The 12,477-nt window shown below is 34.5% G+C and overlaps 1 protein-coding gene across 3 annotated transcripts in view; it reads left to right on the top strand.

Annotated features, from left to right (window-relative positions):
• RNF17 (ring finger protein 17) overlaps positions 1-12,477 on the top strand; it is a 116,460-nt gene that overhangs the window by 71,665 nt on the left and 32,318 nt on the right. For all 3 annotated transcript variants that reach the window (XM_072795835.1, XM_072795836.1, XM_072795834.1), the window contains exons 23-26: positions 5,764-5,854; positions 7,002-7,117; positions 8,249-8,520; positions 10,445-10,608. In XM_072795835.1, coding sequence (XP_072651936.1) covers positions 5,764-5,854; positions 7,002-7,117; positions 8,249-8,520; positions 10,445-10,608 — 643 coding nt within the window. The remainder of the gene's footprint in view (positions 1-5,763; positions 5,855-7,001; positions 7,118-8,248; positions 8,521-10,444; positions 10,609-12,477) is intronic.

Here is a 12,477-nt window from a genome sequence, read left to right as displayed (position 1 = left end):
GTTAATATTTTATATGAACAAATTAGAAAGGCTAGTGAGGAAAATGAAATTATAGTCTCTCAGAGATACTTCTTCAAATGACCCTTTTTTTTTTTTTTTTCAAATGGAGGGAGAGAGATGAGACGGAGGGTGGGAGTGGGGGGGCAGAGGGAAAGAGAAAATCTCAAGCAGGCTCCATGCCCAGTGCAGAGCTTGACTCAGCCAGATCTCACAACCCTGAGATCATGACCTCAGCTGAAATCAAGAGTCAGATGCTTAATTGACTGAGCCACCGAGGCACCCCTACTTCAAATAAGTTTAAAACATAATAAGTTAAAAAAAAAAAAAAAAACAAAAAAACATAATAAGTTGGATGTACATCCTTACCAGAATATATCCTAAGGACAAAAAAATATGTGCCCCTCAAAAAAAATTTTTTTTCCATTAATCCCAAAGTTTGTTGTAATGTTACTGAAACTACTGTGTGTGTATTGCAGGATAAGTCAAAATAATAATTTTGTGTGTAACATTGAGACCTGGTATGGTTGATCCATGATAAAGATAGTAAGATTAATTTACCTTGTACTCTTGATTTGGAATCCGAATTATCACTAGAAGTTCATGGGTATTTTAATTGTAAAAAATACATGTCTTTTAGTCTTATAACAAATTGTGGTTTCCAAATACCATTTCCCAATAAAAGAGATTAGAGCTCTTTGGGAAAATGATTCTAGATCTTGGACAGGAAATGTACAGTATGAACCTAGAATATCTTGTCATAGCAAAAAACAAGAACACTATAAAAAACTGAGGTTATGGGCAGCCTGGGTGGCTCAGCGGTTTAGTGCTGCCTTCACCCCAGCGCCTGATCCTGGAGACCTGGGATCGAATCCCGCATCGGGCTCCCTGCATGGAGCCTGCTTCTCCCTCTGCCTGTGTCTCTGCCTCTCTTGCTCGCGCTCTCTCTGTATCTCTCATGGATAAAATTAAAAAAAAAAAAACTGAGGTTATGACAAAAAGACTCCATAGCCAATCTGAATAAACTTCCACTGACCAAATATGGGACAACTTTAGCATCAGTAGGATAATTGTAATAAAGCATTTGGTATATTTAAATCCCTAAATTCATAACGCAATTTAAAAAATCTTATTGGTCACCTTCATAGGATTCTAGGGAACTACCTCATTATTCTGAAACTGGTCTACATAAGGAAAATGAAAATTTGTCTTTTCCTATATTATCTGTATCTCAGGATAATCAAATAGTTGATAAGGGGAAGTTGTTCTTTGTAAGTATTCCAGCTTACAAAGGAAGAGTTATATCATTAGAATTTTACCGTTTTACAACCTTAATAAACTAATGAGTCTAGACAGTGATTGTCCATGGCTGCTAACACCACAAAAAGAGAATTGGGCATTATTTGCTTCCTGATAGAGGTACACAAACAAAGCATAGGAGTAGTATTGCTGAAAAAGAAAAATAGAAACCTGAATCTGATCAATACTGCAGACCTATCTATGAATCTAAAGGAAATTCAAGGATCAGAGGAACATATTAAACACCATGGAAATGCTATCAGTTAAACCCAGTCATGGAACCTGTAGAATGAATGACTCAGTTTCTTTATTTGTGTAATATTTTATTTATTTATTCATGAGAGAGAATGGCAGAGACATATGCAGAAGGAGAAGCAGGCTCCCTATAAGGACCCCAGTGTGGGACTCAATCCAGGGATTCTGGGATCACACCCTGAGCCAAAGGCAGATGCTCAACTGCTGAGACACCCAGGCATCCCATACTCAGTTTCTTTAACAAAAAATCATTAAGGGAAAGAATTCAAATTAATGGTTTGAAACATCTGAAAATGTGAACACCATTTAAATTATTGATATTAAGGAATTTTTTTAGGTAGATTAATGGTACTGTGGTTCTGTTTGTTTAAAAGGACTTATTGAAGTGTTATTGGTGTACAATATTAAATTCATTTCAGGTATGCCATATAGTGATTCAATATTTATATACATTATAAAATCACCACAATAAGTCTACTTACCATTTCTTACCATACAAAGTTGTTACAGCCTCTGTCTTACTTATTTTTATAACTGTAAAATTGTTCCTCTTAATCTCCTTCACCTATTTCATACATTTCCCCACATCTCTCACCTCTGGCAGCCACCAGTTTGCTCTGTGTATCTATGAGTCTGTATATATTCATTTTTATTTTTTAGAGTCCATATATAAGTGGAATCATATGGGATTTGTCTTTCACTGTCTGACTTATTTCACTGAGCATAATACCCTCTAGGTCTGCCCATGTTGTTGCAGATTCTTTTTTATGGCTGAGTAATTTTCCATTGTACGTATACACCTCATTTTTATCCATTTATCAGTCAGTATATCCCTAGGGTATTTCCACATTTTGACTATTATAAACAATGCTGCCATAAACATAGGGGCGCATATATCTTTTTAAATTAGTGTTTTTGGATTCTTTGGGTAACTAATAGTGGAATTACTGTACCATATGATAATTCTATTTTTAACTTGTTAAGGAACCTCTGTACTGTTGTCCACATTAGCTGTATCAGTTTGCATTCCTACCATCAGTGTGGAAGGTTTCCTTTTTCTCCACATCCTCACCAACACGTTATTTCTTGTGGGGTTTTTTGTATGTTTTTTAGGCTTTTTTTTTTTTTAAGTTCAAATCCTAGTTAGTTAACATACAGTGTAATATTACTTTCAGGTGTACAGTATAGTGATTCAGCACCTGGTGCTCATCACAAGTGCTTGTATTTTTGTAGCCAGTCTGACAGGAGTGAGGCGATATCTCATTGTGATTTTGATTTTCATTTCTCTAATGATTAGTGATGTTGCCCATCTTTTCATGTCTGTTCACCATCTGGATGTTGTCTTTGAAAGTCTCCCTGCATGGAGCCTGCTTCTCCCTCTGCCTGTGTCTCTGCCCCTCTCTCTGTCTCTGTGTCTCTCATAAATAAATAAAAATAAAAATCTTTAAAGAAAAAAAAAGAAATAGCTTGAGGGTATTTTCCTTTCCTTTCCTTAAATGTTTGGTAGAATTCACCTGTGAGGCCATCTGGTCCTGGACTTCTGTTCGTTGGGAATTGTTTTTTTGTTGTTGTTGTTGTTGTTTTAATTATTGCTTCACTTTCATTACTACCAATTGTCTATTCAAATTATCTCTTTCTGATTATGTCTTGGAAGATTTTGTGTTTATGAGAATTATGTGTTCTATCCATTTGTCTCTTTTGTTGATGTATAATTGTTCATAATACATTCTTATGAGACTTAATATGGATATATATTATCCTTGGATTTCTGTTTGAAAAATACAGAAGTGTCAATTTCTTGCTTCTAGGGGACCTTTTTTCATTGGTAAATCCATGGAAATTTAATTCTTCATAACAAGAATTATAGAATTTTATAGACAGTATTAGGAGATACAAACTTCCCATTATAAAATAAAGTCATGAGCTGAAAAGTTGTCAGCATATCATAACAATAATGTTATAATGTATGGTGACAAACTTACCCTGGTGAGCACTGAGTAATGTATGGAATTCTTGAATCAATATATTGTACAATTGAAACTAGTATAACATTGTGTGTTAATTATACATTAATAAAAATAAAAGAATTAAAGAATCTTAGACTTGGAACTCAAAGATATTAGAGGCATCATGACAGTAATTTTTTGTATACCAGCCCTAATAAATGAGCATTCAAGGTCTGCTGGATTCACTGCTGTGGAGCATCTCTCTCAATGGTAGTTGTTTCTTTTTCAGGCAGCTTCAGTCACCAGTATTTCCTTACATGGCATTAAAATTGGTCTCCCCCCAAAAATACCTTGTTCTCATGACCCCTTTCCATTCTAATTGCTGGAGACCTTTTATTTTATGTCCTTGAAGAGCTTATCCATAATCCACCTGTTTGCACAGATCATTTCTCTAATCTTACAGGTGCCTCTCCCACTGTCTGTGATTACCAATAGTGACTGCGAGACCATATTTACAAGTTTGTTCTATAAATTGAAAGAATTTCATGCCCTGGAATGGAAATCTCAGGCTGACATACTATAAAAATCTTATCCTAGTTTTTATTTCTCCCTTGAACAGTTCAGTCAGAACAATTGAACAGTCGGTCCTTTAATTGTATCCAATAATGTAGAGAATGTGTTCCTGTCCACACCTTGGATTATATCTTTTAGACTCTAATGGAATACCATTATTTCAAGAATTTAATAATAGCTAACCTTAACCAATTCTGAACCCTGTATTAATTCCCTTACAGGCATTACTTTAGTCCTCACAATAAATCTTAAAGCTATAGATAAAGTATTATTTATTGATAAGGAAATTGAGTCTTCAAGAGGTTAAGTAATTATCCAGAGTAATACATCCATTAACTTTTGAGCTAGGATTATAAACAAGGTCTGAATTCAGAATCGGAGCTCTAATCACTATGTTTTATCACCCTTTTGAGAAATCTTTGTCTTATTTTAGGAAGATATACCTACCATATAATTTGCTATTTTTAGTGTACACTTTAGTGGTATTAAATACATTCAGAATGTTTTGTAACATTTACCACTATCCATTTCCAGAACTTTTTCATCTTTCGCAACTAAAACATACAGTTTTATGAATACAAACCAAAAATTTTATAAATGTTGTAAATACTTCCAGATGTTTAAAAATTGATGTTTACAAAAGATATAATCTAGTAAAATCTTAATGTTGACACTGATTTTTATCTGAATGCCATCGTAATAAAAACCCATAACTAATTCTAGGAGTCATTGACAATTTGAGCTTCTTAACTCATAAGAACAGTATCTGGGTTTCTTGATAAATAGTATAGCATATACACTAACTCTTACTTGGTCAAACTAAATGCACAGTTGATTTTATTAGTTTACTCATATAAACTAACATGAAAAGATTGTCCAGATTAGTTACTCAGTGGGTCAGCTGCAATGGAACTCCAGATCTAGAAACCATGTCTGGAGAGCCTTCAGAGTTTGCATTATGATACTTGTAATCTCTTTAGTAATATTAGTTCTTATTCTTTGGAGGTAAATGTGATGGTTAGAAGGTCAGGTCACTCAGTTTCAGTTCAAACTAAAATAGATGATGAAGTTGGATATTCTGATTTTCGTTGATCTGTCAGTATTTACTGAGCATTTTTACCATGAATATAGAAAGTAAATTTCCTATAAATTAGGCTTTTATTCATGGGTAGCAATTCATATTAGATTTAAATTCCAGAAAGAAACTTCCAAAAGTGTTTGGGCAGTGGAATCATCATTGCAAAGAAACTGTTCTTTTTAAATTTCCATTAAATAATTGTGAAGTGCCTTCTGTGTGCCAGACACCATCCTAGCCATTAGGGATATGATAATAGACATAATACATAATACATTATCCCTGCTCTCTCAGAGTTTATAGTTTAGTCAGCATGTGTGAATGTTCATGATAGGTAAAAAATACTTAAAATGTACCTTTTTAAGTGTTCTCAAGTATAGTTCAGAACAGTTATACATAAGTTAGCATATGATATGGTCCAGAAGTAGAAGAAAGGAATAAACAAAAGGCTATGAAAACGGGGAAGAAAATTGCGAAAATAACACAAAGTCCTGTTAACACAAAGTTAAATTGATTTCTCACTATGTATGTAGTTTGTTTATATATATATATATGTAGTGAATATATTCACTTTTATGCTTTTGCAATGCTGTTTGTTATTTTTTTTTTTTGTTTTAGACCAACTGGTGGGAGTGACAAGTGGACAGCTACAGCTTGTGACTGTCTTTCATTGTACCTGACTGGAGCTGTAGCAACTATAATCTTACAGGTGTGTAGTGAGGTAAACAATTATAATAGATATATATAAGGAATAGTTCATTCATGTTTTCTATAATTTATTGAGATAATAACAGCAAACTTTTTGGCAGCCCTTTTTTGTCAGGTTATAACACCTATTTGATAATAGATGTCCCATAATGATTGTATGAATTAATCAAAACATTTCTAAAGTATCATTCTTGAATTGATAATTTGCATGTTAAAAAACAGAATGTATGTATGCTATAATGCACTGTGGAAGCCTTTTGCTCTTTACAAATTGGGGAGTTAGGCTTCTGGTTATTAATTGTATATAATAAAATGTGTTTGTAGGAATATGGGTCTGAGAAAAGGGGATATATTTTTTCAGAACACTTAAAAATATTCCCTTTTATTCTAATTTGATACTTTTATTGCATTTACAACTAGAATTTTCTTAAATGAGAAAATTTTTTAGAATTAATTTTTTTCCATGTTACTTTTTGTATGTGTACATTCTCCATTTTCATAATTCCGTTTGAATATAGGTCTTGCAGTTCTTTCCTTTATTTTCACACACACACACACACACACACACACACACACTACACACGAGACACACCTGGGAAAATACATTTCAGTTTTGTAATTTACAAAAAGTTTAGGAAAATAGAGAAATTTGTAAGTGATGTTTCCCCAGCCTATTGGCTGAAAAAAAAAGTTTTTGGTCTGCCTCTCCCTACACACACCCACTTTTTTGGTAAATTTCACCTTGACAGTGAGATCTTCCTGACACATTTCACAAACCATCTGTCTGTCCGCCTTGACTCTGTCCCCTGTTATTTTCTGTCTGATAGGGTGAGATATCAAAATAACTTTACTTGGCTGGAGATTTATTTTTCTGGCTTGGATAAATGTGGAAGAAATGCCTATAAGAAGTATGTTGTTGGGCAGCCCAGGTGGCTCGGCGGTTTAGTGCCGCCTTCAGCCCAGAGTGTGATTCTGGAGTCCTAGGATCGAGTCCCACGTCAGGCTCCCTGCGTGGAGCCTGCTTCTCCCTCTGCCTCTCTCTCTCTCTCTCGTTAATAAATAAATAAAATTCTTTAAGAAAAAAAAATATGTTTATAACAGGTTTCCTTTTAGTGTTTCATATTTACTTTGCTCTTAAATCACTGCAGGAAAACAATACAACATGGCCATTACCTGTGAAAATTTTCTGCAGAGATGAAAAAGGAGAGCGTGTTGATGTTTCTAAATATTTGATTAAAAAGGGTTTGGCTTTGAGAGAAAGGAGGTATAGACTTTTTTAACATTAGTTTGTAATGAAAGTGTCTTATTTGCCTATGTATGTCTTCATATCTGTGCTTTCAAACCTGAATTTCATCTTGTTTGCTCCTAATGATTTCTAAACTAACCTTGAGGAACAAGTTCAGAAATAAATTTATTCAGGATTACTAATTACTTTATTCAGGCTCATTAGCTCTTGCATATTTAAACCCCTACTGACATTTCTGCTTTTATATTTTCCCTTTTGCTTTGCCATTTACACTCTAAACCAAAGGAAAAGAAAATTACATAGTGGTGACCAGATCTGAGCCCTTTGACATCATTTGCTTAATGACAAATCTTTAAGCTTTATGTTGGAAATGTGGTAGACATATACCAAACTGTGTTTATGTGAAACAGAAATTGATAGACGAAAAGTAATTGAATACTATTTACATTTAAAGACCTTTCAGATACTAAGTCTATGGTTTGAGGTGGTGCCACTGGTCAAAGGGGCAAAGGTTTAGGATGTTGTTATAGCCCTAGCTTTCTCTTCTTATTTCTTTCCTTCTAGTTGTAATGTATACTGGAATTGCAAACACATGTTCCAAGTAGCCACTTTGTACCATACATGGCCAGATTTCTTTTTTTATCTTGCATTATTATATCTTACCTTATTTGGACCAGGACCCCAGTCCTGATGGACTTGAAGGAGAATGAGAAATCAGAAATAAAATATGACATGAAGTAGTTAGTGAGGCATGGTGGTATGCTGGCTTAACTGCCTAGGTATTGGCATACAGCTAGGCTCTGTGTAGAGATGCCCTGTATGTGTCTTTTTTTAGGCTCACTGGCTTTAGGTTAAAGCAGTTACTTGATAAATGTTGAAGTGAAAATGCTAGGCAAGTTAAAACAGTTAACATTTGCCACTGTGATATTTTTTACTGCTTTTACAGCACTAAAACTACTAGCTATCTCAAGGCTGAGGACCACGTAGGAACAATCTTAGTTGAAGAATTATGCAGCTATTTCACAAAGGCTTATCTCATTTGAAAGAAAATAGAATAATTTAAAATAATTTTTATTATAACTTAAATTATACTCATTTTATGTAACAAATTTGCTCATGTGTAGATATATTATTTTTTGGATGTTACAGAATTAAAAAATTAAGTAACAGCCAGTCATCATCTGAGAAGTCTCTGGAAATCTCCCTGGAACAAGAAGATTCAATGGTTACTAAGATTAACTTTGACCCTGACAAAAAAGCTGCTGATGTTATCAAGGTGTCTGAATTTCAGCAGAAAATTCCAAAACCAAGAACTACTGGATGCTATAAACCACCAGCTATTCCTAACATGAAAGTATTTGAGGCAATTGTCAGCTGCATTGGTGATGATGGAACTATATTTGTAGTACCGAAATTGTCAGGTAATATCTTTTATGTTATGTAGGACTAATCAGTAAAAGTAGTAGCTAGCAGCTCCAGTTCTCTCTAGTAAGATATAGATTGAAATACCTAGGGCAAGATTTAACCTCATTTTCACAGGTTTGCTGTAAGGTTAAGTGAAATAACTCATGCATAGTGCTTTTCACATTTAGATCATTTATGGAAATGTTGGGAATAGACACTGGGCCAAAATAAGCATGGGGGTGGTTCCCAGTTTGTGAGACCTGGCACTTGCACAGCTTTGGAGGCTTTCTAAGAAAAAAGATACAGAATATATTCATTTAGAATGAGGAAAGATACTATAGTAAATGAGTGGAGATTTGGGGCCTTTCGAGAATACTCACATCCTTCCTGAGATCTCCTAAGTCACCTGTCTCCTTACTACAACCTGGGTGCATCCAGAACACTTGATAACTGATAGTATCTCTAGCACTCATGGGTCTTTAAGCAACTTTAACTCCATAGTAAGTCCACTTATGAGTAGGTGGCTGTGAATTTGTTGAAGTTTGTTGATCTCTTGAATACTATTTTTTAATTCAAAAATAAAATCTGTGCAATTGGCTATTCTAGATGTGAACTGTGTTTGAGACCTCTAGCAGTAGTACTTAATCCAGAAACTCTGCTTGATCTTTGTATATAGTCTTTGCTAAAACTGGCTGACTGTTATGTTGTCAAGTGGTGTGCTGGATGTTTTACATTTAGTCCCCTGTATTGGAGGTATTGATAATGGAGGTAAGTTCTCTTATACCAGGTTTGTAGAATAAACCAAAGCTTATGGAACTGAAGGAACAACCAGAATCAACAATGGTAGAACTGATGTGAGAGCTGACCCCACACCTGCCTTCAGTGATATCTGTTATGGGGATATGTATTCACTGTGGTAATGATGATCACAGGCTCCTGAGGTCAAGCCCCATGTTGGGCTGTGCTCAGTAGGGAGCCTGCCACACCCCCTCCTGCTCCCTCTGCTGCTCCCCCTGCTTGTGCACTCGTGCTCACTCGCTCTCTGTTGAATAAATAAAATCTTTAAAAAAATAAATGATGATCCAATTATCAGTAAGTAGCAACATTAGAATTTTAATTTTGGGGATCCCTGGGTGGCACAGCAGTTTGGCGCCTGCCTTTGGCCCAGAGCGCGATCCTGGAGACCTAGGATCGAATCCCACATCAGGCTCCCAGTGCATGGAGCCTGCTTCTCCCTCTGCCTATGTCTCTGCCCCTCTCTCTCTCTCTCTCTCTCTCTCTCTCTCTCTGTGACTATCATAAATAAATAAAAAGAAAAAAAGTAAAAAAAAGAATTTTAATTTTGTATCCCAGCATTATGCTGTATCTGTCGAAGCATCAAGAAATACCTGGCTTGTGTTCTATTTTATTTAGATATACTGGCAAAATGGCATTATCTTAAAGTGGTAGTTCTTTTATATTAGACTATCTGGTGTGTGTTCAGAGCTTTTAATGATGCTTTATTCCCAAATAATGCTTGCATTTGTAACCAGAGATCAGAATAATTGTTTGCATGTTACCAGTTAATAGTATGTTTTGAAACATATAGAAACTACCCACTGAATTAGCATTTTTTTAAGAATTATTTATTTTACAAAGGAGAGTTCACACTTGAGTTGGTGGGGGAGGGGCAGAGGGAGAGAAAGAGAATCTCAAGGAGATTCCTTGCTGAGCATAACCTCAAGACCCATGAGATCATGACCTGAGCCAAAACCCAAGAGTCAGATGCTTAACTTACTGAGCCACCCAGGTGCCCTGACAGAATTAGATTTTTATTAAAGCTCTATTAATTCCTTATACTATTGTATAGGTGGTGAAATTATTAAAGGTTATTGATGATTTCATATTGAAAATAGTAGTAAATTCTTCCTAAATGCTTTCTGTTTTTAATAATTTCTTCAGAATTCGAGCTAATAAAAATGATGAATGAAATTCAAAGTAATTTAAAATGCCTTGGTCTTTTGGAGCCTTATTTCTGGAAAAAGGGAGAAGCCTGTGCAGTAAGAGGATCAGATACTATGTGGTATCGAGGCAAGGTAATGGAAGTTGTTGGTGGCACTATTAAGGTGAGTCTAATACTCTTGTGACTAAGGCTAGATACTGTAATGTAAGTGGTTTTTAGAGACTAAATATATGAAAGTTTGATTAAAACATGCATTAATGAGATCAGTCTTGTAGGAAGCTTGGTCATATACATTACACATTTGTAATAATTTTTATTTTGGGGGCACTCTGGCTGGCTCAGTTTAAGCAGAGTGTGCAACTCTTAATCTTAGATTTGAGCCCTACATTGGGTATAGAGATTACTTAAATATATAATTTTGGGGGCACCTGGATGGCTCAGTTAGTTAAGCGTCTGGCTCCAGGTCATGATCCCAGGGTCCTGAGATGAAGCCCCATGTCAGGCTCCATGTTCAGCAGGGAATCTGCTTCTCCTTCTCCTCCCTCACTCCCTGTACTCATGAACACATACACAAACATGTGCTTTCTCTCTCTCAAATAAAATATTTTTTAAAATGCAATGTTTAATAAGTAAATAAATAAGATTTTTTTTTATCTTCAAGTATATTTGTTAACTTGAATAACCAAAAAACATTTCCAGGTAGGGATTTGAGCTCTGGTACTTTAATGGTACCCCTTATCTGTATGCATAGTATTAAATAAAGCAACTTGTTTTTCAATATATTTTATGTTTCCTTAGCAAATTTGGTTACAGCCCAGTTTACCCTTTCACAATAATGGTTAATTTACCTTTCCAGGGTCCTGAGATAATACTTGAGTTTCCTATAAGATCTTCAGAAAGAATTATGTATTTTGAAAAGCTGTATATAAAAATATAGATGAAAATACCTCCATTTGCAGTGAATTAAATAATGAAATTGATAAAGTACTTCATAAGACATTCAGCACTTGAGACTTTTAGGAGAGGAGGAAAAATAAAGAAAAGTCTTTTGTTTCTACTTGCACAAGAATTTAATTACCTACTTGATGATGATACCTAAGAATTACATAGCACTTTAAGTTTTTAAGCTTCTTTCATGTGTGCATTCATAATTTATAATTGTGTCCAACTATCATAGAAGTAGATTATTCCCATTTTACTGATAAGAAAATTAACATTTAGATCCAGTGACATGCCCAAGGTCACTGTATCAGTGTGGTGATGCTGGAATTCATATCCGTGTATCTGATTCCTAAACCTCTGGTCTAAGTCATGTTCTTTTCCTGCTGGATTACAAACTTTAACTGATTTTGATAGAAGTCAAATGGTTTCAAATTTTCAATATATAAGCATATGGATACTTAAAGATTCATGGGTTACAAATGAGTCTGGTTTCACATACATTTGATTGTTCAGGTAACCAACCAATTTTATTTTATTTTTTTTAACCAACCAATTTTAATATAAAAGTAAACTAAAATCCAATTTTTATCAAGTTATAATCCATGAACTTTACCTATATGGGATCCACTTAGATAAGATGGTTGATGAGCTTTATTTTTTCTCAGACTAATATCTGTTTTATTTTTTTTATTATTTTTTTAATATCTGTTTTAAAATTTTATTTAAAGTACTTTGATATGGAGTCTGCTTCTCTCTCTGCCTATGTCTCTGCCTCTCTCTCTCTCTCTGTGTGACTATCATAAATAAATAAAAATTTAAAAAAAAAATAAAAATAAAGTACTTTGATATTTTAATAAAAGTTTATCCTATGATCTTCATTAAGAAATACTACATTAGGGGCACCTGGCCATCTCAGCCAGTGAAGCATGCAACTCTTGATCTCAGTGTTGTGAGTTTGAGCCTCATGTTGGGTGTAGAGATTATTTAAAAGTAAAATCTTTAAAAAAATAAAAAAAAAGAAATATTACATTAAGTTGTACTCTAACTACCTGGGATGTACTCAGATACCTTTCATTCAATTCTGTTTCAT

Source organism: Canis lupus, chromosome 24 (assembly GCF_048164855.1).
Source record: "Canis lupus baileyi chromosome 24, mCanLup2.hap1, whole genome shotgun sequence".
NCBI classification, from domain to species: Eukaryota; Metazoa; Chordata; class Mammalia; order Carnivora; family Canidae; genus Canis; species Canis lupus.
The sequence above is the reverse complement of the archived record's forward strand: the minus strand, read 5'-3'. Positions and strand labels throughout refer to the sequence as shown.